The sequence below is a fragment of the Amphibalanus amphitrite genome, unplaced genomic scaffold (genome assembly GCF_019059575.1).
Source record: "Amphibalanus amphitrite isolate SeventyFive unplaced genomic scaffold, NRLGWU_Aamphi_draft 001071F_arrow, whole genome shotgun sequence".
In the NCBI taxonomy this organism is placed as follows: Eukaryota; Metazoa; Arthropoda; class Thecostraca; order Balanomorpha; family Balanidae; genus Amphibalanus; species Amphibalanus amphitrite.
Genome location: NW_024882565.1, coordinates 88,443 through 106,713, shown reverse-complemented (window position 1 = coordinate 106,713; position 18,271 = coordinate 88,443). Strand labels below are relative to the sequence as shown.

Here is an 18,271-nt window from a genome sequence, read left to right as displayed (position 1 = left end):
CGCGTGCGAAGTTCTAGCCGCACATCGAAAACCATTTTCATCAACGTCAAACTTCAAGGTCAAATTCAAGGTCAAAAGACGGGGAACTGAAAAAGTGCCACTAAATATTGTCCGATTTTCAAAATTTTGGCACCAAAATGTAGCGCGTGCAAAGTTCTAGCCGCACATCGAAAACCATTTTCATCAAGGTCAAACTTCAAGGTCAAACTCAAGGTCAAAGGACGGGGAACTTTAAAAATGCTACGTCACCAGCGACTTTTCCAGCGACGAGCACCGATTTTAGCCAAAACCTCGTCCAAGGTCAATTGGACCATGAGGATCACGAAAATCGAACCCATTCACCCCGAAACCTTGACCTTCAAGGTCAAATTCAAGGTCAAAGGACGGGGAACTGAAAAAGTGCCACTAAATAATGTCCGATTTTCAAAATTTTGGCACCAAAATGTAGCGCGTGCGAAGTTCTAGCCGCACATCGAAAACCATTTTCATCAACGTCAAACTTCAAGGTCAAATTCAAGGTCAAAAGACGGGGAACTGAAAAAGTGCCACTAAATTATTGTCCGATTTTCAAAATTTTGGCACCAAAATGTAGCGCATGCAAAGTTCTAGCCGCACATCGAAAACCATTTTCATCAAGGTCAAACTTCAAGGTCAAACTCAAGGTCAAAGGACGGGGAACTTTAAAAATGCTACGTCACCAGCGACTTTTCCAGCGACGAGCACCGATTTTAGCCAAAACCTCGTCCAAGGTCAATTGGACCATGAGGATCACGAAAATCGAACCCATTCACCCCTAAACCTTGACCTTCAAGGTCAAATTCAAGGTCAAAGGACGGGGAACTGAAAAAGTGCCACGAAATAATGTCAGATTTTCAAAATTTTGGCACAAAAATGTAGCGCGTGCAAAGTTCTAGCCGCACATCGAAAGCCATTTTCATCAAGGTCAAACTTCAAGGTCAAATTCAAGGTCAAAGGACGGGGAACTGAAAAAGTGCCACTAAATATTGTCCGATCTTCAAAATGTTGGCATCAAAATGTAGTGCGTGCAAAGTTCTAGCCGCACATCGAAAACCATTTTCATCAAGGTCAAACTTCAAGGTCAAATTCAAGGTCAAAGGACGGGGAACTGAAAAAGTGCCACTAAATATTGTCCGATCTTCAAAATGTTGGCACCAAAATGTAGCGCGTGCAAAGTTCTAGCCGCACATCGAAAACCATTTTCATCAAGGTCAAACTTCAAGGTCAAATTCAAGGTCAAAGGACGGGGAACTGAAAAAGTGCAACTAAATATTGTCCGATCTTCAAAATTTTGGCACCAAAATGTAGCGCGTGCAAAGTTCTAGCCGCACATCGAAAACCATTTTCATCAAGGTCAAACTTCAAGGTCAAATTCAAGGTCAAAGGACGGGGAACTTTAAAAATGCTACGTCACCAGCGACTTTTCCAGTGACGAGCACCGATTTTAGCCAAAACCTCGTCCAAGGTCAATTGGACCATGAGGATCATGAAAATCGAACCCATTCACCCCTGAACCTAACCTTCAAGGTCACATTCAAGGTCAAAGGACGGGGAACTGAAAAAGTGCCACTAAATAATGTCCGATTTTCAAAATTTTGGCACCAAAATGTAGCGCGTGCAAAGTTCTAGCCGCACATCGAAAGCCATTTTCATCAAGGTCAAACTTCAAGGTCAAATTCAAGGTCAAAGGACGGGGAACTGAAAAAGTGCCACTAAATATTGTCCGATTTTCAAAATTTTGGCACCAAAATGTAGCGCGTGCAAAGTTCTAGCCGCACATCGAAAACCATTTTCATCAAGGTCAAACTTCAAGGTCAAACTCAAGGTCAAAGGACGGGGAACTTTAAAAATGCTACGTCACCAGCGACTTTTCCAGCGACGAGCACCGATTTTAGCCAAAACCTCGTCCAAGGTCAATTGGACCATGAGGATCACGAAAATCGAACCCATTCACCCCGAAACCTTGACCTTCAAGGTCAAATTCAAGGTCAAAGGACGGGGAACTGAAAAAGTGCCACTAAATAATGTCCGATTTTCAAAATTTTGGCACCAAAATGTAGCGCGTGCGAAGTTCTAGCCGCACATCGAAAACCATTTTCATCAACGTCAAACTTCAAGGTCAAATTCAAGGTCAAAAGACGGGGAACTGAAAAAGTGCCACTAAATTATTGTCCGATTTTCAAAATTTTGGCACCAAAATGTAGCGCATGCAAAGTTCTAGCCGCACATCGAAAACCATTTTCATCAAGGTCAAACTTCAAGGTCAAACTCAAGGTCAAAGGACGGGGAACTTTAAAAATGCTACGTCACCAGCGACTTTTCCAGCGACGAGCACCGATTTTAGCCAAAACCTCGTCCAAGGTCAATTGGACCATGAGGATCACGAAAATCGAACCCATTCACCCCTAAACCTTGACCTTCAAGGTCAAATTCAAGGTCAAAGGACGGGGAACTGAAAAAGTGCCACGAAATAATGTCAGATTTTCAAAATTTTGGCACAAAAATGTAGCGCGTGCAAAGTTCTAGCCGCACATCGAAAGCCATTTTCATCAAGGTCAAACTTCAAGGTCAAATTCAAGGTCAAAGGACGGGGAACTGAAAAAGTGCCACTAAATATTGTCCGATCTTCAAAATGTTGGCATCAAAATGTAGTGCGTGCAAAGTTCTAGCCGCACATCGAAAACCATTTTCATCAAGGTCAAACTTCAAGGTCAAATTCAAGGTCAAAGGACGGGGAACTGAAAAAGTGCCACTAAATATTGTCCGATCTTCAAAATGTTGGCACCAAAATGTAGCGCGTGCAAAGTTCTAGCCGCACATCGAAAACCATTTTCATCAAGGTCAAACTTCAAGGTCAAATTCAAGGTCAAAGGACGGGGAACTGAAAAAGTGCAACTAAATATTGTCCGATCTTCAAAATTTTGGCATCAAAATGTAGCGCGTGCAAAGTTCTAGCCGCACATCGAAAACCATTTTCATCAAGGTCAAACTTCAAGGTCAAATTCAAGGTCAAAGGACGGGGAACTTTAAAAATGCTACGTCACCAGCGACTTTTCCAGTGACGAGCACCGATTTTAGCCAAAACCTCGTCCAAGGTCAATTGGACCATGAGGATCATGAAAATCGAACCCATTCACCCCTGAACCTTGACCTTCAAGGTCACATTCAAGGTCAAAGGACGGGGAACTGAAAAAGTGCCACTAAATAATGTCCGATTTTCAAAATTTTGGCACCAAAATGTAGCGCGTGCAAAGTTCTAGCCGCACATCGAAAGCCATTTTCATCAAGGTCAAACTTCAAGGTCAAATTCAAGGTCAAAGGACGGGGAACTGAAAAAGTGCTACTAAATATTGTCCGATCTTCAAAATTTTGGCACCAAAATGTAGCGCGTGCAAAGTTTTAGCCGCACATCGAAAACCATTTTTATCAAGGTCAAACTTCAAGGTCAAATTCAAGGTCAAATGACGGGGAACTGAAAAAGTGCCACTAAATATTGTCCGATCTTTAAAATTTAGGCACCAAAATGTAGCGCGTGCAAAGTTCTAGCCGCACATCGAAAGCCATTTTCATCAAGGTCAAACTTCAAGGTCAAATTCAAGGTCAAAGGACGGGGAACTGAAAAAGTGCCACTAAATATTGTCCGATTTTCAAAATTTTGGCACCAAAATGTAGCGCGTGCAAAGTTCTAGCCGCACATCGAAAGCCATTTTCATCAAGGTCAAACTTCAAGGTCAAATTCAAGGTCAAAGGACGGGGAACTGAAAAAGTGCAACTAAATATTGTCCGATCTTCAAAATTTTGGCACCAAAATGTAGCGCGTGCAAAGTTCTAGCCGCACATCGAAAACCATTTTCATCAAGGTCAATTTTCAAGGTCAAACTCAAGGTCAAAGGACGGGGAACTTTAAAAATGCTACGTCACCAGCGACTTTTCCAGCGACGAGCACTGATTTTAGCCAAAACCTCGTCCAAGGTCAATTGGACCATGAGGATCACGAAAATCGAACCCATTCACCCCTAAACCTTGACCTTCAAGGTCGAATTCAAGGTCAAAGGACGGGGAACTGAAAAAGTGCCACTAAATAATGTCCGATTTTCAAAATTTTGGCACCAAAATGTAGCGCGTGCAAAGTTCTAGCCGCACAACGAAAACCATTTTCATCAAGGTCAAACTTCAAGGTCAAATTCAAGGTCAAAAGACGGGGAACTGAAAAAGTGCCACTAAATATTGTCCGATCTTCAAAATTTTGGCACCAAAATGTAGCGCGTGCAAAGTTCTAGCCGCACATCGAATACCATTTTCATCAAGGTCAAACTTCAAGGTCAAACTCAAGGTCAAAGGACGGGGAACTTTATTCTAGCCGATGTGCGGCTAGAACTTTGCACGCGCTACATTTTGGTGCTAAAATTTTGAAAATCGGACAATATTTAGTGGCACTTTTTCAGTTCCCCGTCCATTGACCTTGAATTTGACGTTGAAGTTTGACCTTGATGAAAATGGTTTTCGATGTGCGGCTAGAACTTTGCACGCGCTACATTTTGGTGCCAAAATTTTGAAAATCGGACAATATTTAGTGGCACCTTTTCAGTTCCCCGTCCTTTGACCTTGAATTTGACCTTGAAGTTTGACCTTGATGAAAATGGTTTTCGATGTGCGGCTAGAACTTTGCACGCGCTACATTTTGGTGCCAAAATTTTGAAAATCGGACAATATTTAGTGGCACTTTTTCAGTTCCCCGTCCTTTGACCTTGAATTTGACCTTGAAGTTTGACCTTGATGAAAATGGTTTTCGATGTGCGGCTAGAACTTTGCACGCGCTACATTTTGGTGCCAATATTTTGAAAATCGGACAATATTTAGTGGCACTTTTTCAGTTCCCCGTCCTTTGACCTTGAATTTGACCTTGAAGTTTCACCTTGATGAAAATGGTTTTCGATGTGCGGCTAGAAGTTTGCACGCGCTACATTTTGGTGCCAAAATTGTGAAAATCGGACAATATTTAGTGGCACTTTTTCAGTTCCCCGTCCTTTGACCTTGAATTTGACCTTGAAGTTTGACCTTGATGAAAATGGTTTTCAATGTGCGGCTAGAACTTTGCACGCGCTACATTTTGGTGCCAAAATTTTGAAAATCGGACAATATTTAGTGGCACTTTTTCAGTTCCCCGTCCTTTGACCTTGAATTTGACCTTGAAGTTTGACCTTGATGAAAATGGTTTTCGATGTGCGGCTAGAACTTTGCACGCGCTACATTTTGGTGCCAAAATTTTGAAAATCGGACAATATTTAGTGGCACTTTTTCAGTTCCCCGTCCTTCGACCTTGAATTTGACCTTGAAGTTTGACCTTGATGAAAATGGTTTTCGATGTGCGGCTAGAACTTTGCACGCACTACATTTTGGTGCCAAAATTTTGAAGATCGGACAATATCTAGTGGCACTTTTTCAGTTCCCCGTCCTTTGACCTTGAATTTGACCTTGAATTTTGACCTTGATGAAAATGGTTTTCGATGTGCGGCTAGAACTTTGCACGCGCTACATTTTGGTGCCAAAATTTTGAAAATCAGACAATATTTAGTGGCACTTTTTCAGTTCCCCGTCCTTTGACCTTGAATTTGACCTTGAAGTTTGACCTTGATGAAAATGGTGTTCGATGTGCGGCTAGAACTTTGCACGCGCTACATTTTGGTGCCAAAATTTTGAAAATCGGACAATATTTAGTGGCACTTTTACAGTTCCCCGTCCTTTAACCTTGAATTTGACCTTGAAGGTCAAGGTTTAGGGGTGAATGGGTTCGATTTTCGTGATCCTCATGGTCCACTTGACATTGGACGAGGTTTTGGCTAAAATCGGTGCTCGTCGCTGGAAAAGTCGCTGGTGACGTAGCACTTTTAAAATTCCCCGTCCTTTGACCTTGAATTTGACCTTGAAGTTTGACGTTGATGAAAATGGTTTTCGATGTGCGGCTAGAACTTTGCACGCGCTACATTTTGGTGCCAAAATTTTGAAGATCGGACAATATATAGTGGCACTTTTTCAGTTCCCCGTCCTTTGACCTTGAATTTGACCTTGAAGTTTGACCTTGATGAAAATGGTTTTTGATGTGCGGCTAGAACTTTACACGCGCTACATTTTGGTGCCAAAATTTTGAAAATCGGACAATATTTAGTGGCACTTTTTCAGTTCCCCGTCCTTTGACCTTGAATTTGACCTTGAAGTTTGACCTTGATGAAAATGGTTTTCGATGTGCGGCTAGAACTCTGCACGCGCTACATTTTGGTGCCAAAATTTTGAAAATCGGACAATATTTAGTGGCACTTTTTCAGTTCCCCGTCCTTTGACCTTGAATTTGACCTTGAAGTTTGACCTTGATGAAAATGGTTTTCGATGTGCGGCTAGAACTTTGCACGCGCTACATTTTGGTGTCAAAATTTTGAAAATCGGACAATATTTAGTGGCACTTTTTCAGTTCCCCGTCCTTTGACCTTGAATTTGACCTTGAAGTTTGACCTTGATGAAAATGGTTTTCGATGTGCGGCTAGAACTTTGCACGCGCTACATTTTGGTGCCAAAATTTTGAAAATCGGACAATATTTAGTGGCACTTTTTCAGTTCCCCGTCCTTTGACCTTGAATTTGACCTTGAAGGTCAAGGTTTAGGGGTGAATGGGTTCGATTTTCGTGATCCTCATGGTCCAATTGACCTTGGACGAGGTTTTGGCTAAAATCGGGGCTCGTCGCTGGAAAAGTCGCTGGCGACGTCGCCAACTTCACGGACATGCACTTCCGTGGGTGCGAAGCATGTACCGTTAACAAGCAATTTACGCACTCATTGATTAAATACAATTCTGTGACAATCAGATTATGCCTGAGATTATAATCTTAAGTAAAATATTAAAATTTTGAATGAAGTTTCATAAAACAATGAATGAATACCCAGTATGTCCATTGTCCGTGCCTTCTGTAGTGCGAAAAATAATTACCGAGCACTGAGCGTCATACTGATACCCCTGTCATACTGCTAACTGCTAAGTCCGAGGGAAAAGAAATGCCCTTATATCGATTTTTACGTGCATACGGGTACGTTGACGACGCCGATGTTATAGGACACATCCCTAAGATCCCGACTCGAATGACGTCGGAGTTCCTGTTATTGATGGAGACGGCTTATTGCTGCTATAGCGATAACGGTTCACCGGCCAATAATCAGCTTCGTCTGCGGTCCGCGGTGACACGCAAAGGTCGCACAGCTGCTGCGTTCATGTTTGATTAGTGGTAGCTGTAGGTATATGGAACTGATGCGTCTTACCGGACTGTGTCCCAAGACCGAGCCGTTTTTTAGCGTCAGAAGACGAGAGGCGAGAGGCTCTCCATTCTCCCCTGCAGAGCACTAGAAGTTATGACACATTGTCATTCGGCCTCATCCTTGATGCGTTCTTTTTTAAGAGTTCAGTAGTCTTGACCAGGGCACTAAGTCTTGATCTCTTCTAAATCATCGACGATTAAATCCCTTTTGATAGATCTAGCAATTAGCATGCCCTTTGCGATAAGGGAGTGCTGTTTCGACGCCGTGTTTAACAGCAAACTGCCACTTGCCAGTTAGCTGTTTTTCTGGCTTTTTATTAGCGGAAGAAGCCGAGAAAAGCCCGCAAGTAACTTCGATACATATGGGAAAACTGGCAGCGTGCTGATAAAAACCGACACCGAACAGCGCTCCGGATAGCCACCGTTCCTTCGGCCAGCCGGAAGCTTCCCTTCCACTTTAATCTCCAACCCGATTAAATCTTAATTTCTTTCCCCTCCACCTCTCCTGGGTCTAATCCCACACTTCGCTGCAGCGAACCGCTTCTCTCTCTCTCTCTCTCTCTCTCTCTCTCTCTCTCTCTCTCTCTCTCTCTCTCTCTCTCTCTCTCTCTCTCTCTCTCTCTCTCTCTCTCTCTCTCTCTCTCTCTCTCTCTCTCTCTCTCTCTCTCTCTCTCTCTCTCTCTCTCTCTCTCTCTCTCTCTCTCTCTCTCTCTCTCTCTCTCTCTCTCTCTCTCTCCTCTCTCTGTTCCTCTCTCTGTCCCTCTCGCTTTCTCTTTCTCTTTCTCTTTCTCTCTCTCTCTCTCTCTCTTTCTCTCTCTCTCTCTCTCTCTCTCTCTCTCTCTCTCTCTCTCTCTCTCTCTCTCTCTCTCTCTCTCTCTCTCTCTCTCTCCCTCCTCTCCCCCGGATCAGTCGCCTCATCGGCTTTCTTCTCGTGTCGTCCTTGAACTCGGGCCAAGCTGGGCATTAGCCACAAGAGCTTTGTGTCGCTTCGCACCTGGGAAGTTTTGTTTTGGAGTCTGAGTCTTCTAGCTTGTAATGTCCCAGGGAAAGAGAAAGGGAAGGTCGACCTCTCGAATTATGGTGCCAATGTGTGTGGCCGCTTGTATGTGGTGGCCTGTTTCTCTTATTCATCGTAAGAACGAGCAGTCGAGCGGTTTCACGATACACGACGCACGCCTAAGAGATATGTCAACCAGCGTCATTTAAAAAGTTAAAGGCTTCTTCGCTCATTAGGTACTTCTGAACATTGTCGGGTTTTATTGATTATTTTTACCATCCGGACAAACTTTATATCAAGTTCACGCCTAAGCTCACTCCTCGCCCCAGGATTACTTCTTGCCCTCCCCATCCCCAACTTCCTCCGAGTCCCCGTAATTCCTCTATCTCCCGGCCTTTGGTCGCTGATTTTTACGCGCCTCGCTGCCGATCCATTACCCAAACTACAGCATCGATCGCCGCTCGGTATCGCCTCTGCATCTTGCCGCCTGCGCCACGGCATCTCCCGCCTCCTTTGTTTACGTCCTCACACGGCGCCAGAGCGGATCCCTTCACTACTTTCCCGGGTGGCAGAGTTTTTTATGTGTCGGCAAAGTGCCAGCTGCTTGGAGTGCTGCCATCGAAACGCTCGTTTCCGAAATGTTTGCGCTTTTGAGGATCATGTTCTGCGATACATTGCTGATCTAGATATTGGCGACGAGATGGGTCAACTTTGACGGGTTCATGATGGGGATCGTGATATAAAATGCGGTTTAGATGTGGCGATTAAAGGGGTCACTGCTTACCTACGGAGCCTTTCTAGTAGCGTCGTAGTTCGTACTGATTCTTCTTTCCATCGGTCTAGTGCTTAGTTATCTAAGACGTCTTAACAGGTAGTCAGTTATGGTTACTGTTATTTGTCAGTCACTATCAATCGATCGTGGCAGAACGAGGAGCATCTAATGAGATGACACTAATGACAGTATTGAACTACAGTAGAGTCACAGTCAGGTGAGGATTTTGTCACCCCGGCCACTTTTCGGGAGATCATTAACAACAATCATATTATATGTCTTATCCATCCAGTCATTACTTCAACATAATTCGTCAAACCTATCTCAATGTTCAGTGTTGAGGTAGGTTTGACTCGGGGCCCGTCGAGCGAAGGTATTGATTCCAGAGTCATCGGTACGGCAAACCGACAGTTTGCCGGGTAGACAACAGTAATGCCCCTCTGTGAGTCATGCCTTGGTATCACTAATATTACCCGGGAACATTATTGACGATCAATATTACGTAGGGGACGGTGAAGGGCGCCACAAAGTCGATTCCATCGATTGGTTGTGCTTCGGTGAATAAGATGATGACTCAGCCATGAAACAAAACAGAACTACGGATTCTATCCAGGCCCACAGTGTAAATGTAAACAGCTGTTTTCAGTGGGCTATGTTTTTTTGTGTGTAATTGATGTAACTTTAACTGAATTATAGGCCATGGCCCTTTGCAACCATCCCATTTTTCTATGATTTCGACTTGCATTGTTGATTCGTGTTTGTTGGTGACCGATACAGAAGGTTTTAATTTTCGCTGACATTTTGCCCCAACTCGATGCTAGTGTGATTTGCCTTCTGCATCCACCCTATAGAATGGTGCTAAAAGTCGGTACTTTTATTAACGTATATATGCTTGTAAATGATTGAGAGATGGTTTCCATTGCCTCGTTTGTGTGTGTTCATCTGTGTTATTAGACATGTTAAACAGGCGACCTCATTCTTGCTGTCTTCTATGACTTTATGTGCCAGACAGTATCGCAGTCGGAAACATTTTCCCTGAAGTATCAGCACCCACAATCTTGTTTGAACTTTGTTCATGACGCGGCATCCCGATCTTATTCTTCCCAGAATAACTTTCTTGCCGGGATAACGCGTTCCGAGATGAATCATTACCTTCGTTCATGTCATTTCAATGTTTGCTTTATCGGCGGTTTGTTCTTTTACACGCTCGAAATACGTTCTCGGACGGAAAAGCAGCTTCGAGGAGCACACCATCGCCTCGGTTCAGAATCGGCCCTTACAATGACGGGTGGCATCTGGAGCGCACAATGATCTGCCGACCGATCGGCCGACCAGTGTGGCCCAGTAAAACCCTCCCCAAACGGCCGAGGGAAGCCAGAATGGGAACAAATCTGACGACTGGCAGACATTTCATGGAGAGCGTCGCAGTTACGACTGGGAGAAATCTCGGGTTTGTCTCTGCATGGGAATGGTTGAGACGCGCTTTAACAGACTGTCGCCACGGCTTAATGCGTTAAATTATTTTTTGAGTGGCTCAGTGCGTGGACATTGCAAAGAAAAGAGCAAAATTAGACGTGTTTTAGCCAGCTTATTGGCATTTCGGACGCGTTTTCATGTCAGATGTGACGGGATTCTGCGAAAATAAATGTTACTGAAGCGACTCAAATGTGGCTTATGCTCAATGTTGAAGAAATGCTGTCATTCAAGTGACCTAATAAAGATGATTATGCATACTCCTCTGTTTTAGAGTTTCCAGTCAGCTCTCTGATGGACATACGACTTGGCTGTGTCCATAATGAGCAGCCGTCCGTAACCGAATTTCGAGCTGGGTAATTCTACTTTGTCGGATGTATCTTATATTACGAATTATGTATCGAGTTTTGTCTTTACATATCCAATTTACATGCATCAGCGAAAGCATTTTGTAGGAAATTCATTCGAACTTGCCGCTCTGGCACTAACACTGCTGTATATTTGTGTTGTCTTATAAAATCAGATATCAACCGATATTATTCAAAATTAACATCGGTTCGTCGCTGACTACCTAAGTGCTCAATTTGTATGCTTGACACATACTTTTTGCTCTTTTCAGTGACTTTCAGGAAAAATAACTTGTTTACGTAAATTTTATTCAATTATGTTCTTATAGCAATTATATCCCGTAAAAAGCTGGATTAGATCGACCAGAAATTCAGCAGTTTCTGTCACAAATAAAGCGCAAGGATGTGCAGGATTATAACTCCCCCCGAGCCATCTTCCACATCACCTATCATTTTTCATCCCATATTTTATATAAAACATGGCAAAACTGCCCCTCACCCTTTCAATCTTTGAGGCACGTCGTTGCTAAAGAACTTGTCGTAACCTCTGCACTTGCCTGTTTTCTTTTGCGAACTTTGTGCAAGAGTTCCATTGCAAGCCAGGAAGATCGTTAGAGTGTCTACTGAGCGTGTTTGTTCCAAGTATTCCAACTTGCGCAGCTGTTCAAGCTAAGGGGAAAGTCATACCAAAACTTCTCGAATCAGGTGCCGCACGCCCCAACTACCTAAGTCTGGAACAGATTGCGGAAGTTCTACGTGTTCTATGGGGAGGGGGGGGGGGGAATTTGGCGTGAGCCTTCTTAATCAGATATCACCTGATTTAACATTGTTTACATGTCTTGTGTAACTAATATTCTTTCGGTAGGCTCATTTTCTTCCTTTGGTGACATGACGTAATGAAGGTTTTTATTTTTTTCTGCTATGTTTACTGAAATATGGTTTAGAAAGTTATAAATGTATTAATTCACTTGAAACGATGCCAGTCAACCCAGATGCCAGCGATGCTTTACGTACATAAACATTGTACGGGACAAAAATAAATAAATAAAACGAGTCAATAGGTACGTTTCATTTTGATAAATGATTACTTATAGTGTCATTCTGTTTTCAAATACCTAGCAGCTGCGTTACCTACTTTGCTATCCCTTGCACACCGTAAGTTCGCTGGCTTATCGTATTTTCAAATTTCACTATAGTTCGTTTTTTTCAAAAGGACGCTGGCTCAAAGTGCATTACCAAAGCTCTCACGTGAGTTCTGGCAGCTTCAGCCAAGCTTCAGCGTCTGGCCAAGAATTTCTTACCGATGAAAAATATCCGATTTCAAATTGTGCACGGTAAGTACCCGGAAATTGTGTCCTGAAAAATTAGCATACTTTGATGACGTCACTGGTGGCAGCAGGCACCCAATGTCCGTAAGATGGGACAAAGTTTTGAAGAATTTGGGGGATACTTCGTTTTTCACTGTTGCCGAGGTTATAATCGAGTAAGCGGTTTCGTCCATGATAGTTATACGTTACACTGCAATACAAGTTCGACAGCATGACGTCACCACTGTTCTCATATCTGGCTCCAAAACGCACGTATGGAAATCATCAGGAATACTTCACATGTTAAAATAAGGCGACGTTCGAGTTTCTCTGGTTTTTTTTTTTATTTATTATTTAGGCCTCCCTCCAACGGGCTCATGTATGCCCATTTACAGGAGGGCTCCTCCTGGTTCAGTTTTTGCTCGTTTTGCTCGCTAAAACGCGTGCTTTTTCGAAAAACATACTTGGAGCAAGAGTCCTTTTGAAAAAAAAAACGAACTATAGCTGACTTCCTCATCCCCACCATCAGAAGGGTCCCGCCCCGTGTCAGTCCCACCATTCCCCAATCACGGCACTGCTCGACCGGGCCATTCCCAGCTCAAACCAGGGCTCTGGCGGCTCCACCGGCCAGTCTCTAACTGAGACCGTCACTTAGCTCCCAGGTAACGGCTCTCGACACGGCCCGAGTCGTGCCGCGACTACCACGGCGGTCCTATGGGGCTGGTGCGGAAATTCTCCGGGGAGGCGGGGAGGGAAGGGAGATGATTGGGAAAATGATCGAGATGGGTGGATGGATATTGGGCAGAGATTGCGGCGTTGCAGGCGGGGAAAAAAACGAATGAGAAGGAAGGAGTGACTCGATTGTGTGTTGGTATAATTCGTAAGAATGCATTGTAAGATTGTGAGAATAGAATGAAACATCCTTCCTTAGTAATGCCGTAACTATTACTTCAGGGAGAGGGTGAACGCTAATAGTCCTTTTACAAGCTACAGACCATTTCCATTTGCGAGTTTTTAGGCCTCCAGCTCCTAGATCTAACCCTCATGCTGACCTTACGTGATACGTGCATTACCCGAGCGTCATACATAACCTTTCTCTCTGTGTGTGTGTTTTTTTTCTACGCGACGACCCAAGACCTCTAAAGAACCGTCACCGGAGGTGGGCCCGCCTTTCGATGGGCCTCTGTAACGTGTCTGTTTGTGTCTCGGACGAGGGCTGGTGCCAACAACCAGAGCCTCTGAGAGACGTCGGGATATTTGGCACCCGTGGCCGAGAATGAGGGTGGAGAGAGCCATAGATAGAGAGAGAGAGAGAGAGAGAGAGAGAGAGAGAGAGAGAGAGAGAGAGAGAGAGAGAGAGAGAGAGAGAGAGAGAGGGAGAGGAGAGGGGAAGGTTGGGGGATGAAAAGAGGGATTGAACACTATGAAATGAAGATACACCCGAAACAAACATCTCATCTTGTTATTTAAAAAAAAAAACTGTTCAATGGCTTGATTTTGCATCACACCACATGAAAAGTTTCACTGTCACATGCAAACACCATATCATATGCCACAATTATCTTCTAAGAAAACTCGCTTTGCCACCACGATCGCCTCCGCGATATTTTATCAACTCGCTCTCTTTCTCTTACGGCGTCCGTAACGTATGGCAGCTTGTACACTTTTCATAATGTTACACCTCATATTTGACCAGATTTTATGGGCGTAACGCTCTGCCATGACCTCGTGATCCCGTGACGCTTCTTCGTGATGGTTTCGTGAGTGGTTACATTTAGGTCACGAAGGCGTCGCTAGCGACCTGGGGATCACGGTTACAAATTTATGGGTTCGTGATCTGCGAACAAATGACAGAATGCTCGCGACGGAGAATGATTTGTAAATCGTGAACCGTTTGTTATTCTTCAAGGCTTGTATCCATTTATCATGAAGAAAACGGAAATACATATGTGTTACGACTTGTGGCACGCGCACGATCCCCCAGCGGCCTTAACATTAAAGCATCAGCCCTGTGACATGACATTCAAATATTTCAAGGAATCCGCGAGCTTTGCCAGACTGCACCTATTGGTGTTCCGTTGTTTAGTGTAAATAAAAATTCCTTTCTCCCTGATTACGTAACCTGTGACATCCGTGAGTGAGCTAAACGTTAGTAGCCGGTAAACGATACCTATTTAAATGGCCACCTTTATAATAACGAATGTTTTCGATTTCTACATACCTAATCCTCTTATATATTTGATCGGTGACTAACTCCAGGCCCCATATTTTGCTGAACTTTTTCCATTTTCAGCGACCACCTATCATTGGCCTTCTAGTTCTCCATTCCACCGCCAGATCCCACTAACGCTGCCATTTACCCACAGCCTCTGCGGCCAGCCGGCTGGCTGGATCACTGTGACGTCACAGCTAGCGGCGATGACGTCACATAGCCGGCGGCGGCGGCGGCGGTGACGTCACGAGCGCCGAGGTTCAACGCTCGGGCGCCGGGCGGCGGCGGCGGCGGCCGGCGGGCTCGCTACGTCCAGTCCCGTCCGCTGTGGCGGCAGGCGGCAGTCCGCGCTCAGCCTCCAGGAAGAGAGGTCCGCGTTGGTGCAGTGACTCCTCCATAATGGAGGCCAGTGCGCGACTCTTCTCCAAACCGCGGGTGGTGTCGGGATTGGTGACTATGACGCCTGTGGTGGTGGTGGTGTTGGTGCTGAGTGGTGCAGCGCTCGCCCAGGATGGGGTGGAAACCCGCAGTGTGCTACCGTTCGAACCAGTGAGGTATTCATCACCGAAACTGAACGCCAGTTACCGGTCTTCGGATGAGTTCGACCCCAAGGGCATGGAGCATCTCTACTATGTGACGAATTTCTTCCTGGATCTCATTCAGCGAGACGACAGTGCAGCGCTGGGTAAGTCTGAGAACTCGCGCTATAGCTTTGAACGGAGCGAGAACGAATGTGAATAACTGAATAACCGACGACGGGTGGGCGAACCGAGAATCGCCCTCAGCGGAGCTCTTTGTTCTCTAAGTCGTCAGAAATCAACTCGGACCAAAGTCTCGCGTTATATTTGCAATCTGCAATTGGTGAGTCAAACGAAGATACGCACAGAGGGAGTCCCCAGAAATGCTTACGTAAGCATCTAAAAAACCAAACAACGTCATACGTGACGAGTCCCAGTTCCCGACCTAAACATTTCCAATTTTCTGCCCACGACCTATATCCTAATCCTTACTCATCACGGTCTGCAAAGTTCGCGTCCTCCTTCGTCCCCTGCGGCAAAGTATACAGTACACGTGACCTGTATTCCCCTCCCGACCCTCCCCCCCCTGGTGACCGGCTTCCAGCCTACCAAACAGGTGGTACCGTAACCGGTCCTCCCCCCTAGGGGAGGGGTAGCGGGAGGAACAGCGCCTCGCTGTGTGGGGGCGAATCCCACTGCCGCTAAGCCGCTATCCGCTGCCCCGCTGTGTCGCTGTGACTGCCCCGCTGTCCGCTCAGGCTACCCACTAGCTAGTCGCCGGGTGCGGCTCTTTACGAGCTTGAGCTCACCAGGCGGACTACCGCTTGGCTTGCCTACCTGCGGTGTTCCGTGATGGCGCTTCGTATGGCGTTCGTGCCTGCGAAGGTTATACAACACACGAAGCGATGAGCGAGGCGGTCTAGCTAAACATGCGATCGGGCGATATTTTGATTTGCGGGGCTGGTTATGGGATTGTATTCTATCGTAGGTTCGTGCTGCGAGCGTTTCAGTGCATTCGACAAGTGGTCTGATTTACGGTGGGTTATTTGCAGGTTACGTATCGTGGTTTGATGGTCTAGATGCATGGATGTCTGAACAAACCGCGGGTAATGTGGTGACCGAGCAGGCATGCCAAAAAACGCCCTTTTGTTTTCCTGTTTCGCTTCTGTCTGATTTCCCGTTGGTGTCAAAGTATAGCTGGCACTATGTTATTCCACAATTATCTTCCATTCATCTGAGACCGAAATTGACATCTCTGCTTCCAAAGCCACTTTCTAGAGTCCATCTGGCTTCATCACTGACAGAGACCGATGAACTTTGTCACGTGACGGAACACGGCAGGCCTCAGGTCAGAGTTGGGCTGACAGGTCGGAAAAGGTCAGGTTTCGCCCGAGGCGAGCCGACCCCTGACCTCTTGTCGGAGTTGACTTTCTGATATGGTGTTGAGGAAGACGGTGGCTTGGGGTTTCCTGGAATATTGTCACGTTGAATGAACTGCGGAATATCATCTTTACGCAGATAAATGACATTTTTATTCTACTTAGAGAGGAACGGTTAAAATTATTTGAATCAACTTAGTATTAGCTGCTTTACTTGATTGGGACTTGAACTCGTATTTTCTGCCTTCCAAGTTGGATTTGTAGTTGCTTTCTCAAAAACAGCTAGAGCATTGGTGTTCCTAGAATTATCGGTATCATCCCTATGTGATAATCAGTATTTACCTTACTCTCTATGTGTCATCACATTTTGCAACTCTCTTCTGGCTTCCTTCCATCACATAAATCCGTACTTCCCAGCCGCTACCCTCCGGGAATCACGCTGATACTCACCCTGGGAATCACTCACCTCCCAACTCTCCCTCCCCGGGTCCGGACATCCGGTGCGGACTCCGCGGGCAGCTCGTCACTGCTCGTCACTGCCGTGAGAACACAGGAAGACGCTGGGCTGGCAATCAGCGTCACCGTTCACTCGACGTTAGACCGCTTTCCTTCTAGGTGATGAACGGGAGAAAGGGCTGTTCAGGCAAACAAGTCATTGAAGGAGCTTTCTTTGCATGGCGATGAGCTGTATGCTAGCGAATGAGGGTATGGTTAATCACGGTGTAATAGGCTGGGTGATGAGATGGTGGACAGGGAATATGCTTGCGGCTGTCATACAACGAATCAACAGGAGAATTGAAAATGTATTTTGAACTACCCTAACCCTTTGTGCGTTGGATGTGCGAAGATGTAGCTGGTTTTATTGTTTGACACATTGAAATTTATCGTTTAGAACACAGAAATAAACGTTATCTTGATATTTTGAAGGAAGGACAACAGGTCCCGAAAGTTTTTGGAGATATAGCGGATTAGCAGCTTCACCCTTGACCCTTGCGATTGAGTTACGACTCAAACGCTAACAAGCGGCCAAAGCACATAAGATAAGCACTTGTGATAAGATAGCATAGTATTCACTTTTCAAACAAAACCCGCTGAAATCCAGCGCCGCTCAAATTCCGTGTCAGCGACCCACAATTCTCCATCGCCTTCGGCTGCTGGTTACAGCTTCACACAATTCTCAGCTCAGCCCGTGGTGGCCCGATTTCCGTGAGAATCACGTCAGTGCGAGGAGGCACACCGTGAGTGTGAGCCAGCTGCCGTGAGCCGTGACAGTTCGCTACGGTGCAGGAGTGGTTCGGTGGGTGTGGGGCGCGGCTAAAGATGGTCGTGGAGATCGGTCTAATTCATCTGTAGGTTAGGAACGGGGACAAGACTGAACTCGATGTCATTTTTAGACGCTGGCGGATCCAGAAAGAGGGATGCACCGCATTGGAGTAAGAGGATATGATGTGATTCAAGTTTTGGATTTTTCATCAATTTCTCTGATATTATGAGCGTATGGTCAGTTTTAACATGCCAATTGATCCAAACTAGGTGAACATCTTTCGTGCCATTTTCCTTCCTTTGGAAGCGCTTCCGTTTTAAGCCCCCTTTTGGCTCCGATCCTGGATCAGCCTCTGAAGATGCTTGTCTCGGGTCGAAGACGCACTTTGAAAGTCAAATGTTTTCCGTGACGAAGGCCAGCTTCCCTCCATCGCCTGCTGACGACATCGGGGCTTCCCTCTGGAGAATGTTCCGTAAAATAAGTCCGGTATGAAATGTCGGTGCCCTCAGCTCCCTTATGTTGAGACGCGGAACATGGGGTTGCTGGATGCTACAGGTATGGTGTTCTGTCAGGGCACGGTTTGCATTATGCTGTGGAATATTAGATATTCAGATGAACGATATATCTCAGAACCTCACTTGTCGTCACCAGTTGTCAAGGCGACTGGCGACATCATTTATTTT

The 18,271-nt window shown here is 45.4% G+C and overlaps 1 protein-coding gene across 10 annotated transcripts in view; it reads left to right on the top strand.

Annotated features, from left to right (window-relative positions):
* Positions 1-18,271, top strand: part of LOC122369777 (prominin-like protein) — a 94,009-nt gene that overhangs the window by 7,724 nt on the left and 68,014 nt on the right. For all 10 annotated transcript variants that reach the window (XM_043344781.1, XM_043344779.1, XM_043344780.1 and 7 more), the window contains one exon: positions 14,582-15,112. In XM_043344781.1, coding sequence (XP_043200716.1) covers positions 14,827-15,112 — 286 coding nt within the window. In that variant the 5' untranslated portion in view covers positions 14,582-14,826. The remainder of the gene's footprint in view (positions 1-14,581; positions 15,113-18,271) is intronic.